The sequence below is a fragment of the Pelobates fuscus genome, chromosome 1, assembly GCF_036172605.1.
Source record: "Pelobates fuscus isolate aPelFus1 chromosome 1, aPelFus1.pri, whole genome shotgun sequence".
Lineage (NCBI taxonomy): Eukaryota > Metazoa > Chordata > Amphibia > Anura > Pelobatidae > Pelobates > Pelobates fuscus.
The window spans coordinates 384,654,409-384,673,059 of record NC_086317.1 but is presented as its reverse complement, the minus strand read 5'-3'; the positions used below and the strand labels follow the sequence as shown (position 1 = coordinate 384,673,059).

General features: G+C 42.3%; 1 protein-coding gene across 1 annotated transcript in view; it reads left to right on the top strand.

The window, feature by feature from the left end:
- The window catches only part of DHH (desert hedgehog signaling molecule), a 108,339-nt gene extending 89,904 nt beyond the window's left edge, over window positions 1-18,435 (top strand). Inside the window, exons 2-3 of the mRNA XM_063426090.1 lie at window positions 6,892-7,153; window positions 16,969-18,435. Coding sequence (XP_063282160.1) covers window positions 6,892-7,153; window positions 16,969-17,597 — 891 coding nt within the window. The 3' untranslated portion in view covers window positions 17,598-18,435. The remainder of the gene's footprint in view (window positions 1-6,891; window positions 7,154-16,968) is intronic.
- Window positions 18,436-18,651: the final 216 nt, after the last annotated feature.

Genomic DNA, 18,651 nt, shown 5'->3' with positions numbered 1-18,651 from the left:
TAACTGATCTCCAATCCATCACCGCTGACACCTATACTCTGGAACACAGACTTTACCCCGTAATGCACCCCAAAGACTTCGCACGATTTGAGGACAATGACTTAGTCTGGCTCCACCAATTCTACGCCAACCAAAACATAACACCATTCACCACATTTGAATTTTTTCGATACATACAAATCAGAAGCTTCCTGACCTTACCCAACAACAAACAAACAGGAACAATACCCCTAACCCCCTTTGAGAGGGCCTGCCTCCGGAGGCCCATTCAGAAAGTACAAATATCCACAATCTACACCCTTATCGCCCAACACACGGGAGAAGGTTCACTGGCATACAAATCGGCTTGGGAGAGGGACTTGGGACCTATTGGGGATTTCTATATGCGTTAACCACAAAGAATAGGCGTACAAAAAGCTCATGCGGTGGTATCTTACCCCGCTTCGGCTCAAACAGATGGGCAGGACAGACTCAGACAGATGTTGTGGGGAGAAGGGTACCTTTATTCATCTTTGGTGGGAATGTGACCGAATTCCACCGCTGTGGCACAAAGTTGTGCACCTAACCTCAAGAAATCTTACATACTGACATTCTACTAGATTCATGGACCTGGCTATTGTCCAAACCCTGTGGGGACGCGCCTAGAGCTCAAAACAAACTCATCACTAAAATCGCACTAGCCGCTAGGAGAACCGTAGCAGCCAAATGGGGTAGCCCAGAAATCCCCTCCCTAGACAAGGTAAAGCAGAAGATGAACGAAGCTAGGAAAATGGACAGCCTTTCAGCACTCATCCACAATACCACCAAAACTTTTCAGAAAATCTGGGATCCCTGGCTCGTCAAATCCCCCCTCCCCACATAATCAGATTACTATGGCGCAAGGTAAGGTAATTGAGGAACACAAACCTTTCCCCCCTCATCTCTATACTAACCTACTACTTCATCACGTATCCTCGACACCTTTTAATATCCTCTCCCCATTGATCCTACATAACCCCTCCACTGTTACAGGAAATGTACCTACCACACCCAACCACACAGTATTACTGCAAACTCCTCCACGACATGGTTGAGGGTTCAGTACGTATTTCTCACACCGCGGCTACCCCTGGGCTTGCACAACAGAGCCTAACAGGAGGAACCAGAACAAGACAAATCCCATTCTCCTACCCCCCTCTTATATCACAGCGACAACCGATGCTATGTACATTGAACCACCATAGACTACAGTGACGCCGTCATAGTAGCCATAGACATTAATACCAGGGCCACAAACGGTTACAAACCCTGTAACTTACCGGCATTGATGGACCCCCATACAAGCATAGTCGACAAAAGTGAAAGTAGTACATGAGTTCCCCCTTTTGGGCCATCTCCTTCTTGTACCCCCTCCCCACCCATGACCGACCATAACAAAGGCAGACAACCTCACTACAGTAGAAGCTTTACTCAAAATATACACAGGTTAAATTCTGCATAAACCACTGTTGTCACTTCCGTACATTTGTACAATCTGTAGGACTGTCAAGTTGTAACAAAATAATGTTATGCAATATATGTGTTATACAATTTTATCCCCGACTCTTATTTCTGTACCCCTTCCCCATAAAACAAAATCTTTGAAATAAAGAATTTATTTAAAAAAACAAAAACATTATGTCAGTGATGATGGAAAGAAAGATGGAGAGGTGGCTCTCTATCGTGACAGTGAAAGTGTTAATGTAGCTTTTTTTGCTCTACATGACTGGAGAAACACATTCATTCACACTCTAGGTCATGTTTGACATTGTATCAATTCTACATTGTATTCCCTTCGTTATCTATTTTCTTTCTCCGTATTCTTCCTTACTTGTGTTTCTTTTTTTTGTTAGAAAGGATGTTTCTAACCCTTCCTGTGGTTCCGATCCTTCTTTCTCAATTTTTCTTTTTCTTTCCTATTTTTATCAATGTTGCACTATTTTCCCTTCTTGCAGTTTCCTCCCAATTCCGTTTCTTTTCTCTCTCTCTCTTCTCTCCTCTGTAAGTAACAATGACTGTTTTCTCTTGTCGACAAATAGGTGGTTACATTTTAGAACTGTATCCAGTTTTAGAAAATGCTGCTGTTGGTTTATGCCCCTCCTCCACACAGCACCCACGGGTATGACCAGTCATTTCTGGTATGCCAGCTCAACAGTCAGTGCCCAGGGACATTCCTGCATTTGTCTGAATCTGGCCACTGGCACTGAGAGATGTTTCTTACTCTCTCTCACCTTTAGTTCTAACATTCATCTAAGTCCTAAGCACATTGCAGGTTAGTGTACTGTATTTTATGTGTGCACTGATTGCCATTTGTGTATTTTGTATAAAGGAAGGTCATCGCAGTAAGACATATATATTAGTAATGAGAGGTACATGTGGCATGCTTGTTAAACAACATGATTTATTTACTAAAACAGGAGTTGTTAAGAATTGACAAGCGAGTTGTACACATCCCAAAATTGGAAGGTTTGTATAAAGGGGCAAGTCACCAGAAACAAAGGGCATGTCAGCCTAACTAGCAGTAGCTCTGGCCTGCGAATATGCAGAGAACTTTCGGAGTGCTCTTGCACGGGCTCAGTGCTCTGATTTTACTTTGTGCAATGCAAGCATCTAGAATGATGTGCTGTGCTCTCAGAGGCCGGAAAAGTATAGGCTAAAATAGTTGGAGTGGGAGAATGTTTCCAATTCAGCTATTATGCCCTGCAATTTGCCTTTCAATTGTATAGATTTTCTTCTGTTAGTTGATGGGTTTATTATTATTATTATTATTATTTTTACAAATTATTTGAGTACTTGAATACTTCTGATTTCAATAAAGTTTTTGTCCAAATTTTTAGGGACTTGTTTAATTTCATTTTTCCTCTTTTAGTAGGGGTTCTTTGGTATTTGTTACACTGTGAATTTTAATGGAGATCGATATGGATAAGGCCAACTTGCTGTTAAATCTCTTCATAAATGTAAAAACAGCATCAAAGGATTGTAGTGTATTAAAGCAATTCTGTCACCATTTGCAATCTTTGCATATTTTGCAAAGACCCAAATTGGTGTCTTCGCTGCTGGCAGTATGGTGGCCCCAGATACAGAGAAAGGTGAGTTTTACATACCCGAAGCTGCCCCTCACGGCCGCTGCCACCTTCTCCTGTGGGATACTCTTTGACTCCTAGATCTTCATTGGATAGGAGCTGACATCAGTACTGCACTCTTACAAATGCGCCGGGGTACAACACTGATGTCAAAGTGGTGTACAAAGATTTTTCCCTCTAAGCCCTCACCAGTGATTGACAGCAGTAGCTCTGCCTGTTGGTCAAACTTTGTCAAGTGCAGGAAAATTACATAACACAAAGTAGTCCCTAATTGGTCTTTTTATACCTTTGGACTGGGGTGGAATTTTAGTGAAATTCCAACATAGTCTTTATAAACCTTTCATACAGATTTTATCTTTATGAAATGCTCATTATTATGATGGGGAGTGGGTAACAGAGACGCTTTAAATAGCTACATATTAAAATTTAACTACAAAATACATAAGCTGTAAAAATATCAAGAATAGAAAATGTTTTGAAATTGGCAAACAGCCTAAACATTTTCAATGTACGGTAGTTTTCAAATCATCATAAGTCATTCTTTAGTAAATATCAGGTGAAATGAAGGGCTAGGTACTCCAAGTTCCAGGAACAGCGGCGGATGTTAAAGTTAAAGATGGTGGATGCTGTGCCCACTTACCCCTGACCTGGAGAAATCATGAGACTTTACCATACCGAAAGATTATTTATTTATTTTTTAAACAAAAACTGGGAATACATTGTCCCTCCTGTCCCTGTAACCTTAAGAAAAATTGCCAATATTTATTGCTTAGAGCAATGCTTCCCAAACTTTTATGGTCCGAGACCCACTTTTGAGAATGGTAATTTTTCTAGACCCATTTGCTTTGAATCCATATTTTAAAAATGAACCCCATGATAATCCGCTTTAGAGGCATACAATTAGTTGGCACACCATGGCAATCACTTTTAAGAGGCATAAAATTGGCACACTGTGGCAATCAGTTTAATAAGCATAAAATTGGCATACCATGGCAATCATTTTTTCAGGCATAAAATTGTCACACTATGGCAATCAGTTTTATAAGTATACAATTGGCATACCAGGGCAGCTTTAGATGCAGAAAATTGGCACACCATGGCAATCAGCTTCAGATGCAGAAATTGTCACACCACGGCAATGAGCTTTAAATGCATAAACGTGGCACGTCATGGCAATCAGCTTCAGAGGCATATAATTGGCACACCGTGGCAATCAGCTTTAGATGCATAAAATTGGCATATCATGGCAGTTTTAGAGGCATACTTTTGGCATATCATGGCAGTGTTAGAGGCAGAAACTTGGCATATCATGGCAATCCGTTTTAGAGACCTACAACTGCTTACTCACAGACTCAGGCAGGATCAGAAGCACTGTGTTCCACTCCTTCATCCAGGCATCTCATGTAGAGTATCCCAGTGGTGAAACTTATGGAGAGAGGGCCCTGGTGCAAGTATATTTTCTGGAAACCCCTTTAGTGCAAGTGTGGCCAAAAGGTGGGTCCCCATTTGTCGGAGAACTTCAACAATGCTATGCCAGCTGGGGATCTACCATTTGCCCATCGTTACAGGGTTGTATTCGTGAGCAGTGTTTGAGCGTTTGAATGTAAGTATGTTTTTGTATGAAGTATATGTGTGCATGTATGGGTGTATTTATATGTGCTGTTGCCGTTGGAATGTAGTGGTGTACTTGTGTGTAGTGTTTGCGTCTGAATGCAGGGGTGTGTTTGTATGTAATGTTTGTGTTTGATTGCAGTGCATGTGTATATTGTGTATATAAAAATATACATATACACAATGTGTGTTTAAATGTAAGCATGTTTTTGTATGGAGTATGTCTGTGGATGTTGATGTTTGAATGCAGGTGTGTATTTGTGTGCAGTGTATACACTTTTACACACACTGAAACACATATAAACACACACACATACAGAGACACACTCTGACACACATGCGAAAATACACACTGACACAGCAATACACACACACACATACAATGACACCTACTTTCCCACACACAGATACACAGATACTCATGTACACAGACACACATGAACACACAAATACACACACACTGAAGCAAAAGGACACACAGATACACAAACACACAGATACAGGAGGTGAGAGTGACAGTGTGGGAGAGAGTGTGTGCTGGTGACAGCGTAGGGGGGCAGTGTGAGAAAGGGTGACGATGTGGGGATGGGTGAGAAAGGGTGACAGTATGGGAGTTGGAGGGTGAGATATGGTTACCGCGTGGGGGGGGCAGTGTGAGAAAGGGTTACAGTGGGGCGTAACGAGTGAGAAAGGGTTACAGTGGGGGGCAAGGTGAGGAAGGGTTACATGGGTGGGGGACAGGAAAAGAAGGGGTAACAGTGGGGGGCAGACTGTCCTACCTTTATTTTTAATTGAATAAATTCCCTGGTGGTCCAGTGCCCTCCCTGGTAGTCCAGTGGGTTGACTCTGCGGTCTGCAGCTCCGACAGGTGCAAAGCTGCAGACCGTGTGATAGAGGTCTTGTGAGCTCCCAGAGCACAACGTTCTGGGAGCTCGCGAGACCTCTGTTACACAGTCTGCAGCTCTGCACCCAGCGGAGCTGCAGACCGGAGGTCTGGGCTCTTTCTTGGGCAGACTGATGGAGGGGCCTGGCGGCATACAGGGCAAGCCACCGGGCCCCCTCCTGGTGTCGGACCCGCAGTCATGGACTGAGGGCCCCACCTATCAGTCTGCCTGCCTGCCTCCCGAGTCCCCGGCGGCCTTGAATGTGTGGGTCAGTGCGACCCACTGGGAATCACTCGGCGACCCACACTTTGGGAAACCCTGGCTTAGAGTGTCTGGGTAGAGACAGCTTTACATATCAGTTGGTCCCCTCTCTCTCCCCCCCCCCCCCCCCCCCCCCCCCCCCCAAAGAAATATACGGTAATTAAAGTGATTTTAATGAATGTATTATCTCAACTTTGCAAGCATAACATCTCATAATCATAAATTTGCATTTGATAACAGAACTGTATTCTTACACTACATTGTCCATTAGCAGCAGTGCTTTGTCCCAAACCCACCCAAAAAAGAGTTAAACACCCTTTTTTAATTAACCTGAGGTCCATCCTTTCATGACATCACAGCAATTTGGGAACCTAATGCGCATGCACAGCAAGCGTGTGCATTAAGGCTTCCCCACAGAAAAGCATTGAATCAATGCTTTCCTATGGTATTTTTGCAAAGCATGAGGATGTCCAGTGTTATTTCATGGAGTTAAGTTCTGTGTAAATGGAGGAAATGCTTCCAGTGGCTGTCTGGTAGACAGCCATTGTCCCATGTTTTATATTATATTTTATTTGATGAAAAACTGCATATTCTCTGTATAGCAATAAAAAAAAGAAAAAACCTATTACTGATCTTAAACTATTTCTGCTGAAACGTTAGTTTTGCTTTGGATTTTGAAAGGCTGTGGATGTTAAATAAACCCCTGTCTTATATCTGCCATGGGTAGAAACACTGTATTTTCTGATTAGAATTACTTTCCAACCAATCTTATATATAGCATGTCAAAAGCATTCAAAGGTGACGATATGATGGTCCAAATCTGGGTGTTCACTAATGTCAAGCAAAAAAGGGAATGTACACTGTCGTAGATCAGTTAGAAAGGCAATTCAAACCTAAAAAAAATAAAAAATTAACACCATCATCCCTCTGCTGCCTTTCAGAGCAGGCTCATAATAAGAGATCTAATTTCAGCTATGTATATATAAAAAATAAACTCTCTTCGCAATGTAATATATTTCCCTATTTTATTGCAGCGCTGTAAGGACAGAGTGAATGCTTTGGCTATCTCTGTAATGAACATGTGGCCAGGTGTAAGGCTGCGGGTTACTGAAGGTTGGGATGAGGACGGTCATCACTCTCATGACTCCCTGCACTACGAAGGGCGAGCTTTGGACATTACAACATCAGACCGAGACAGGGACAAGTACGGAATGCTGGCCCGTTTGGCAGTAGAAGCTGGCTTTGACTGGGTGTACTATGAATCCAAAGCACACATTCATGTTTCTGTGAAAGCAGGTACTATATTAGGAGACATGTTATATTATCAGTCAGTGGGAGTGAATGTCTGTCTTTTTGGACTATTTGTAACTTAAATAAATTATAATGATGTAACAATTCTGAGAACAAAAAAGTACAAAGGAACAGTATCATACTTTGAAATAATGTTTTATAGAAAATAAAATTAGCTTATGAGACAGACATGGCATATGTATAAAAAATGCCTAATCATGAGAATGCAGTCTTGCCTTTACCTCTTTATATTATGTCTTATATCAAATCATATTCTAAAAAGAACATATCATCAACAAACAACAAAAAACAAGGAACACACTAGGCACTGTAATAAATTTAATGACACTGATCCACTACTCAAAAACTCAGTCATCTGACTGGTCATGTTCTATGTCGCAATTAGAGGTTGAACCAGGACCCCCTTTAATATTGATTGGACCCTGGGCAAGGATTTGCTTCGGCCCCCTGAAACCACTCCCTTGCATGCCATTACTCCTTCCACCCCAACGCAGTGGAAGAACTAAAGTAGAAAGAGTGCGGTATTCATATTTGTTTATGATTATGATTAGGAGGTTATTGTGGGGTTAAGCCTCGAATACCTGCACCTTGCGTAATTGAGTGCCAGCACACAGTGTGTTAAAGTAGAAAGAGCCCTGGTGCAAGAATTTTATTGGACCCCCAATTGCAAGGTTGGACAAAAGGTAAAACCCTAGCTGTCGTACAACTCCAACAATGCTTTGACAGCTGGGGCTCTACCAATTTCTCATGCTTGCAGGGTTGTATTTAGCACTGTGTTTGAATGTAAGCATGTCTTTGTATGGAGTATGTTTGTGTGTATGTGGTGTTAGAGTTTGAATGCAAGCGTGCATTTATGTTTAGTGTTGGTTTTTGAATGTATGGTTGTGTTTATATATAATTTTGGTGTTTAACACAGAGGTGTCTTTGTATGTAGTGTTGAGGTTTCAATGCAGGAGTGTGTTTTTACATAGTGTTGATGTTTCATTGCAGGAGTATGTTTGTATGTAATGTTGCAGTTTGAATGGAGGAATGTATTTGTATTTAATGTTGATGCTCAAATGATCAGACACACATGTACACACACTGACACACATGCAGATACACAGATACACAAACTGACTACATACAGATACGCACACAGATACACACACTGACAACATACAGATACACAGACACATACAGATACACTGACAGACATAATGACACAAACAAATTGTCAGGGTACCTGAAGCCTCTACCTCTGAGAGAGGTAGAGACTTAGAAGTTTATCCGTCCGGACGGCATGTCTCCTCGGCCCCTCGCGGTTCACTCGGTCTTGCTAACGCCGGCCGCGAGGGAGTCACTTCCTTTTATAGCAGGAGGACCGGAGATCGACGTCATGACGCCAACCCGGAACGTCCTGTCACTCAAATCTCGGGAGACGAATCAGGACTCGCCGGAGGCGTGTCTTCTCTCCCTAACCAGGATACTTAACAGTGGCTCTCTCATTTACTCATTGCCCTGTCGTGGTTCTAGCCTGCCTAGTCACACAGTGCTTTGTTGTTCTCTTGCCTTTTGGTTCTGACCCGGCTTTGGTATTTACTCTCCTGTCTTTCTGTTATCCTTGACCCGGCTTGTCTCTCGCTTACCTGTCTTCTCGTTCCCTCGACCTCGGCTTGTCTCTGACCATTCTATCGTAGTTTTACGTTAAGTCCGGCCATTCTAAGGACCGGTATACGTATCTGCTACTCTTTGTACTCTGCGTGCTGGATCCCTGACCCGATCCTGACATTACGACAGGGCCATGGATCCTGCAGGTACAAATTGTCAGCTTGGTTCTCCTGATCCTAGGTTTGACGCCATGGATCATAGGATGGATCAGATGGCTCTAGCACTACAGGCGCTGCTATCACGTCCTATTAATCCACCTGAGGAGATGCGTAATACGTCTGCTTCTTCTGTGGGTTCAGGGCTAGAGGTAGCTACTGTAGGTGCTTCTTCCCGAGTTACCCCACCTGTACGTTATGCTGGTTCTCCTGAGAGGTGTCGTGGGTTTTTGAACCAGATCAGTATCCATTTCGAGCTACAGCCCCGTTCCTACCCTACTGATAGGGCAAAAGTGGGATTTATTATTACCTTACTCATTGAGAAAGCTCTGAGATGGGCTAATCCGTTGTGGGAGAATGATAATCCATTAGTCTATAACTATAATGCCTTTGTAGCTGCTTTTAAAAGAACTTTTGATCCCCCTGGCAGGAGGGTCAATGCAGCCAGATTACTGTTGCGCCTTAGACAAGACAACCAAACACTTGTGGATTACGCACTAGAGTTCAGGTCTTTGGCGGCAGAGGTAAAATGGAATGAACAGGCCTATATAGACGTATTTTTAAATGGATTATCCGATATAATACTTGATGAGGTAGCGACAAGAGAGCTTCCCGAGAACCTGGAAGACTTAATTTCCTTTATCTCTCGTATTGACGAACGTCTAAGGGAGAGGCAGAATACTCGAGATAGAACCGGTAAATCTTCCTTTAGACTAGCACCATCATTTCAAATTTCTGAAACCAAAACTCCACAGGTTTCAGAACCTATGCAGTTAGGCCTTACTCGTCTGTCAGAGGAGGAGAGACAGTACAGGAGAAGGGAGGGACTGTGTATGTATTGTGGAGCCAGAGGTCATGTACGTTTGAGCTGTCCCAGTCGTCCGGGAAACGCTCGCACCTAAGTTTCTCTAGAGGACAGACCTTGGGTGTTTCGATTTTGTCCTCTACTCATAACTACAAAGAACATAGACTCCTATTACCGGTCTCTTTAACTTGGGAAAAGGGAACTTTAGAGACTATGGCATTGATAGACTCCGGCGCTGCTGAGAGTTTTATCGACCAAAAGTTTCTCACCAAACACACTATCCCATCCCAGTTAAGGAAGACACCCTTGGCTGTTGAGGCCATTGATGGTAGACCTTTAGTTGAGCCTGTGATTTTCCGGGAGACCACACCTCTTAACTTAACTACTGGTATTCTACACAAGGAGGAAATATCCCTACTACTCATTTCATCTCCTTCTGTTCCCATAGTCCTGGGATACTCCTGGCTTAAGAGACATAACCCCGTTATAGATTGGAGATCAGGGGAAATAGTTTCGTGGGGTCAGGATTGTCAAGAGAATTGTTTAAAGAAAGTGTCACCTCTTTGTAGTGTCAACGCACTTAATAACGCTACCGATTCTACCAAAGTACAGATACCGTCCTTGTATCAAGATTTAAAGGCAGTATTTGACAAAGGAAAGGCTGATACCTTACCACCACATAGGCCTTTTGATTGCAAAATTAATTTACTTTCTGGTACTATGCCCCCCAGGGGCCATGTATACCCTTTGTCTACGAATGAAAACTTAGTTCTAGAGGAGTATATTCGTGAAAACCTAGACAAGGGGTTCATTAGAAGATCCTCCTCTCCTGCTGGGGCTGGATTTTTTTTTGTTAAAAAGAAGGATGGTTCTTTAAGACCCTGCATTGACTACCGAGGTCTTAACAAGATAACCATTAGAAATGTATATCCGATTCCCTTGATCACCGAGCTTTTTGATCGATTAAAAAGTTCTAAGATTTTCACTAAGTTAGACCTTAGAGGTGCTTATAATTTGGTGAGAATTCACGACGGAGACGAGTGGAAAACTGCATTCAATACTCGATATGGGCACTATGAGTATACTGTAATGCCTTTTGGTCTCTGCAATGCCCCGGCGGTATTTCAGGACCTTATTAATGAGGTTCTTAGGGAGTTTCAAGATGACTGTGTGATTGTATACCTTGATGATATACTTATACATTCCAGGGATATTGAAACTCACCACGGACAAGTCAGAAGGGTTTTACACAAACTTCTTCAGCATGGCTTATACTGCAAATTAGAGAAATGCAGCTTTGACCAATCCCAAACTACCTTTCTTGGTTATGTGATTTCTGGGGAGGGGTTTGAAATGGATCCGGAGAAGCTCCAATCTATATTAGATTGGCCTTTACCTAAGGGTCTCAAGGCTATCCAGAGATTTATTGGTTTCTCCAATTACTACAGACGTTTCATTAAGGGATACTCCTCTATCATTGCTCCCATCACCAATATGACCAAACAAGGGGCTGATACTAAGAATTGGTCTACTGAAGCACTTCTGGCTTTTAAGACACTCAAGGAGCTGTTTGCTTCCGCACCAATTTTAGTTCACCCTGATACTACACTACCTTTCCTACTCGAAGTTGACGCTTCGGAGACAGGTATAGGTGCCGTTCTGTCCCAAAGATTGGGTGTAGATAAACCATTACATCCTTGTGGATACTTTTCCAAAAAATTGTCAGGTACTGAAAGCAGATATGACATTGGTGACAAGGAACTACTAGCGGTTATAATGGCCTTAAAGGAGTGGAGACATTTATTGGAGGGTACTTTGCATCCTGTTACTATTTTGACAGATCATAAAAACTTATCCTATATTGGAGAGGCTAAACGACTATCATCTAGACAGGCTCGTTGGTCCATATTCCTCACTCACTTCAACTACGTACTCACATATAGGCCAGGTTCTAAGAATTCTAAAGCCGATGCCTTGTCTCGCCAATATGAACCTGCTGCCGTATCTGAGCCGGTTTTGTCCTCTATAGTACCCAAGTGTAACATTATCGCTAACACTACTCTCAAAATCCATTCTCCGCTACTTGATCAGATAAGGAGCTTGCAGCATCTGGCACCTAGACTGACTCCGGCTTCCAGACATTTCGTTCCTCCTAAACTCCAATTGGAGCTCTTACAGTGTCTTCACGAGAGTAAGGTGGCTGGTCATCCGGGTGTTCGCAAGACGTATTCTTTGATCTCCAAGGATTTCTGGTGGCCTTCGTTACGGAAGGATATTAAGGATTTTATCGGAGTTTGTGAGGTCTGTACTAAAACTAAACTACCGCATTCGCTTCCTTGTGGCCTTCTACAACCTCTGGAAATTCCTGACAAACCTTGGTCCTGTGTGGCAATGGACTTTATTGTGGATTTGCCTGTTTCTAAAAGGCACACTGTTATCCTCACCGTAGTCGATAGGTTTACCAAGATGGCACATTTCGTACCTTTGCCTAAACTCCCGACTTCTCCTGAATTGGCGGAGATCTTTGCTAAAGAGATTTTTCGCTTGCATGGGATTCCTTCGGAGATCACTTCTGATAGAGGCTCCCAATTTGTTTCCCGTTTTTGGAGATCGTTCTGTTCTCAATTAGGCATCAAATTGAATTTTTCGTCCGCCTATCATCCTCAGTCTAACGGAGCTGCCGAACGAACCAACCAGAAGATTGAGCAATACTTACGTTGTTTTGTTTCCGAACACCAGGACGATTGGGTCGGTTTGATTCCTTGGGCGGAGTTTGCGCACAACAATCTCGTTTGTGACTCTACGCATTCAAGCCCCTTCTTCATGAACTATGGCTTTCATCCATCTATTCTTCCCTCGGTTTCTCCTTCCCAAGGAGTGCCGTCGGTTGATGTCCATGTGGCCAATTTGAGGAAGTTGTGGGATCAGACTCGACAGATTCTTCTACACAATTCTATGCTGGTTAAGAAACATGCTGACAAACGTAGAAGGGCGGCTCCGAATTTTGTTCCAGGCGATAGAGTTTGGTTGAGTACTAGGAATATTCGCCTTAAAGTTCCTTCCATGAAATTCGCTCCTCGTTATATTGGTCCCTACAGGATCTTGACTCGAATTAACCCAGTGGCGTATCGTCTAGCTCTCCCAGCTACTTTACGCATCCCGAACTCCTTTCACGTGTCATTGCTGAAACCTCTAATCTGTAACAGATTCTCCTCCACAATCGCCCCTCCGCGCCCTGTTCAGGTGGAGGGTCAGGAGGAGTATGAGGTTAACTCCATTATTGATTCTCGTGTCTCCCGGGGGAGAGTACAATATTTGGTTGACTGGAAGGGTTATGGTCCTGAGGAGAGGAGTTGGGTACCACAAGAGGATGTTCATGCTCCTCGCCTTCGCAGGGCATTTCACTCCCGCTTTCCATCTCGCCCCGGCTCCTTCCGCCCGGTGGGCGTATCTGAGAGGGGGGGTACTGTCAGGGTACCTGAAGCCTCTACCTCTGAGAGAGGTAGAGACTTAGAAGTTTATCCGTCCGGACGGCATGTCTCCTCGGCCCCTCGCGGCTCACTCGGTCTTGCTAACGCCGACCGCGAGGGAGTCACTTCCTTTTATAGCAGGAGGACCGGAGATCAACGCCATGACGCCAACCGGAACGTCCTGTCACTCAAATCTCGGGAGACGAATCAGGACTCGCCGGAGGCGTGTCTTCTCTCCCTAACCAGGATACTTAACAGTGGCTCTCTCATTTACTCATTGCCCTGTCGTGGTTCTAGCCTGCCTAGTCACACAGTGCTTTGTTGTTCTCTTGCCTTTTGGTTCTGACCCGGCTTTGGTATTTACTCTCCTGTCTTTCTGTTATCCTTGACCCGGCTTGTCTCTCGCTTACCTGTCTTCTCGTTCCCTCGACCTCGGCTTGTCTCTGACCATTCTATCGTAGTTTTACGTTAAGTCCGGCCATTCTAAGGACCGGTATACGTATCTGCTACTCTTTGTACTCTGCGTGCTGGATCCCTGACCCGATCCTGACACAAATACATACAATGACAGACATACCGACACACAAATGACAAACATACTGACACACACAGATACATAAATTAACAGACATACTGACACATACACACAGATGCCTACACTGACAGACATACTGACACATACACAGACACGTACACTGATAGACATAATGACACATACAGACACATACGCAGGCAGAAGCTCCTGTTATACAGTCTGGGACAGAGAAAAAGTGGATGTAGTGAGTGTAGAAGAAAGGAATATGCCACAGTGTTAGAGAGACTGAAGCAGCAAGAGCATTTGCATAATGCGCAAATTCAGCTTTACTGTCCAGGGGGCTTACCTGCTCGCCAGCGATCCCACACCAGCGATTGCAATGGGGGACTTACCTGGCATCCCATAATTATAAATATATATAATATAAAATAAATAAATATATAAATACGTTAAAAATGAAAAATAAAAAAATAATAAAAAATAAATGAATGAAAAAATATATATACATATATATGTGTGTAATTTCATTCTGTTTTTTAATATTAATATATATATATATATATATATATTTATATCAAAATACACTTAGAATGAAATAATATGTATATCTATATACATAAATATATATGTATATACACCTATATATAAATAGAAATAATTTAAATATATATATATATATATATATATATATATATATATATATATATATTAATTCTACATATATTTATGTAATATTTTTATATAATTAAGTCATTTTATTAATTATAATTTGCGGGACCTGCCTGATAACCCAGGCAGAAAGTCCAGAAAATGTAATGAGCTGGCACTATATTTAACCCTGTAACATTGCAAGACACTATAAACCCTGTACATCGGGGGTACTGTTTTACTTGGGAGACTTCTCTGAACACAAATATTATATCATCAGTGAAAGTGAAGTTTTTTGTATTTTTCACACACAAACTGCACTTAAACTGACAATATAATTCTTGTGATTAATTTTACTGTTTTGAAACACTAATACTTGTGTTCAGAGAAGTCTCCTGAGTATAACAGTACCCCTTATGTACATGTTTTATGGTGTTTTCAAAAGCTTCTGAGTCAAATATAAGATTTGCGTTTCAGTTTTTTCACATGGAAATTCGCCAGATTGGTTACGTTGCCTTTGAGACTGAATGGTAGCCCAGGAATGAGAATTACACCCATGATGGCATACCATTTACAAAAGAATACAACCCAAGGTATTGTAAATGGGGTATGTCCAGTCTTTTTTTAGTAGCCACTTAGTTACAAACACTGGCCAGAATTCAAATACGTTTTTTGCATTTTTCACACACAAACAAATATTAACACTAACTTTGGCCAGTGTTTGTGACAAAGTGGCTACTAACAAAGACTGGACATACCCCATTTGCAATACATTGGGTTGTCTACTATTGGAAATGGTCTGCTACGGAACACCCACATAAGCTCCACCTTACACCGTACCATCTGATCTTCGTATCTAGAGAACGATCAGTAGAGTTCATTCCAATCTTTGCTCATCGTGTCCAAGTCGGGGACCTAATTCATGTTCATGTCAATGGCACTCAACTGCTACCATCCAGAGTCACAAGGGTGTCTAGGCAGGAAGGCATTGGGGTGTATGCTCCACTCACTGCTGCCATAAAGTCTTAAAGGCAACGTAACCAATCTGGCAAATTTCAATGTGAAAAAAATGAAAAATTAAACATGCTATATTTGACCCTGTAACTTCCCAAAACACCATAAAACCTGTACATAGGGGGTACTGTTTTACATGTGAGACATCGCTGAATACAAATATGTATTTTATTGCAGTAAAAGCAAACAGTATTATGAATAAAATAATATATAATAAAAAATATATAATAAGTGTGGGTGCACTTAATATGAAAGAGGTGAATTACGGTTGAACAGAAATATAGTCAAATTCCAAGTTTTGTTTACGTTTTATTTTGATCAAAACGTGTACATTTGGCTCAGTCCTTAAGGGGTTAAGCAAGAGCATGTGAAGAATAGTAAAAAAATAAATAAATGTATTTTGCTGTAGCTCCATCAGCCCCTATGTTAATCTGGCCCTGAACCCTCTCTCGCAGCAGCTCCTCTCTTTATGGGAGAAAGTGACTTGAGGCTGTCACTTCTTCCCATGCTGCCGAAAAAGCCAGGGTCCCGGTCACACTCTTAAAGGGCCATGCCTGATCGGGCCCATGCTGATACAAGCTCACTAGATGACCTTAAGTGTATGGGCCACCCGGTGGTCCTCCTTACAGTGCCGGGTCCAGCTGCACTGGCGGGGTAAAAAATATTCTTGAGAGCAGCGCGACTCACGGGGCAGATGGTAGTGTTAGCATTGAGAAAAAGACCTGGATGAATGATATGATGCAGAAAGAGTCATAGAGGATTGGTAGAAAAGAGAACATATTTATATTTATCAGCAGATTGTATTCAAATGGTAGACCGAACTAGGGTTAAAAAAACAAAAACAAAAAAGCCATGAGAGAAAAGTAAAGGTCAATGTTTTTTGGATGTAGAAAGGCATGGACAGTTAGTTGAGTTCAGTTTACATTTAGAAAGAAATGTCATGACAAATAACAAGAGAACAATATTGTTAGAGGACGTGGAGATTTATTTAAACACAATCCAGTCAAGTCAAAGATAAATCAGGGGCCATAGAACACTTAGGACACCATAACACCTTTACAGAAATTAAGTTATTAAGGTGCCAGGAGGTCCCTGGCACTGGATTATCTTACGAAATTCTCTAGCGGTTTAATCCCAAAGTCTGTGGTCCGGTGCCAAATGTACCTTGTGCTCTTGCAGAATTGGGCAGTGGCACCGCTGATTGGCGGTCAGCTGATGCTCTCAGCCAATAAGTGAATCCCCATTCATAAAACTTGCATGTTATTTTTAAAGCAAGTTTTATGAATTGATTGATTGGCTTAGAGCGTCAGCTGACCGCTTTCAGCCACCAATCAGCAGCAATGCTACTCGACTCTGCAAGTGCCTTCCGGTTTTCAGACATCTTTCAAAAATACAGTTCTTCTGTGAACAAAATTTTCTTTCAGCTTCAACTTGTACATATAGCTTACAATGACTTATTTTTTTTTAAAGTTTAAACCCAAGGTGTATCAAATGCTATCTCTCTAACATCTTCTTCCTTACAGATAACTCTGTAGCTGTCCGTTCTGGTGGCTGTTTTCCTGGAACTGCAATGGTGACGATGATTGGTGGGCAACGAAAACAACTCTCTGAACTGCAGTACGGAGATGAAGTGCTGACTGCTGACGAATCAGGACAGTTGACGTCTACAGAAGTATTGCTCTTTTTGCACAAGGATCTGGATAAACTTGTCACATTTGTTGTTATTGAAGCTACGGAACACCCACATAAGCTCCACCTTACACCGTACCATCTGATCTTCGTATCTAGAGAACGATCAGTAGAGTTCATTCCAATCTTTGCTCATCGTGTCCAAGTCGGGGACCTAATTCATGTTCATGTCAATGGCACTCAACTGCTACCATCCAGAGTCACAAGGGTGTCTAGGCAGGAAGGCATTGGGGTGTATGCTCCACTCACTGCTCATGGTACCCTGCTAGTGGATGGCGTGTTAACATCTTGCTATGCAGCAATGGAATATCATCAACTGGCACATCAATCTTTTGCCCCTCTGAGACTTCTCCATAGTGTATACTCCACTCTCCCAGAACTGGTATGGAGCAATGGGATTCATTGGTACTGCAACATCCTCTATGTGCTGGCTAAGCAAGTTCTTGGTTGGGATATGCCTTGAGTTAACCACATGTTGAAAATAGATACATTTGAAGGTGCTGCTTAAAAAGTGGGGGTTTTGCAGTTCTGGAGGGACGCGACCCATGATATCCTTCTGCTGACCTATGTCAAGGTGTAGCTTCAAAGAGTAGATTCAACAGAGTTATCTAAGTGGAATAGCAACACAATTTCCAAATGCTCTAATACTAACTAATTATTTTGTTGCTAGAAGGACAGAGGTTTAAAAACATAAAAAGCCTTGTGACAATAAGGGCATTCCGCAAGTATCTGCTAGTTTAACCCATAAAGCTGCGTTCTTTAATGTTATAATATTTTTTCAGATGACTGCCGTTGGCATGTTATATGAAAAAGGTTAATTATTATTAAAGGAACAAGGTAACTTGGAGTCATTTAAAAGCAGATCTTATTAGTTTTGTTTTTTTCTTGTGATTGTGTAAGCTTGTAATCTTAGAGTCCACAGTCATATCTGATGTAGCTGGACAGTGCAGAACATCATTGGCAACAATGGAGCATTCCTAGTAACACAATATTTGGCAGTTATAGAATGCTGTTAAATTGTAAGTACCTTTTTGAGGCAACCAAGAATGGCAATCACTTGCTTTTAGATCTTTGAGTAAGCCCTGATAGTCTTTTATCTTTGGCTCATGACAAAATGGTGATCACTCCATGTTTATGTCCTCTCCATCCTTCCTGTTGTCTCACAAGAAATCCCAAAGCATGGATTCACATCTCAGTCAAACAACAGAGACTTGCATCACACCTGTCCCCACAGGAACATTTTAACTAAGAACTGGTTCCAAAATCCAGGAGGGGTTTGAGGACAAGATGCACTGATTATTTATTTACCGTATATACTCGAGTATAAGCCGAGTTTTTCAGCCCATTTTTTGGGCTGAAAAACCCCAACTCGGCTTATACTCGAGTCACTGTCTGTATTATGGCAATTTGCATTGCCATAATACAGACCGGGGGAGAGGGGGGCTGGCAGAGCTGTAACTTACCTGTTCTGCAGCTCCTGTCAGCTCTCTCCTCCTCTGCGCCGTCCGTTCAGCACC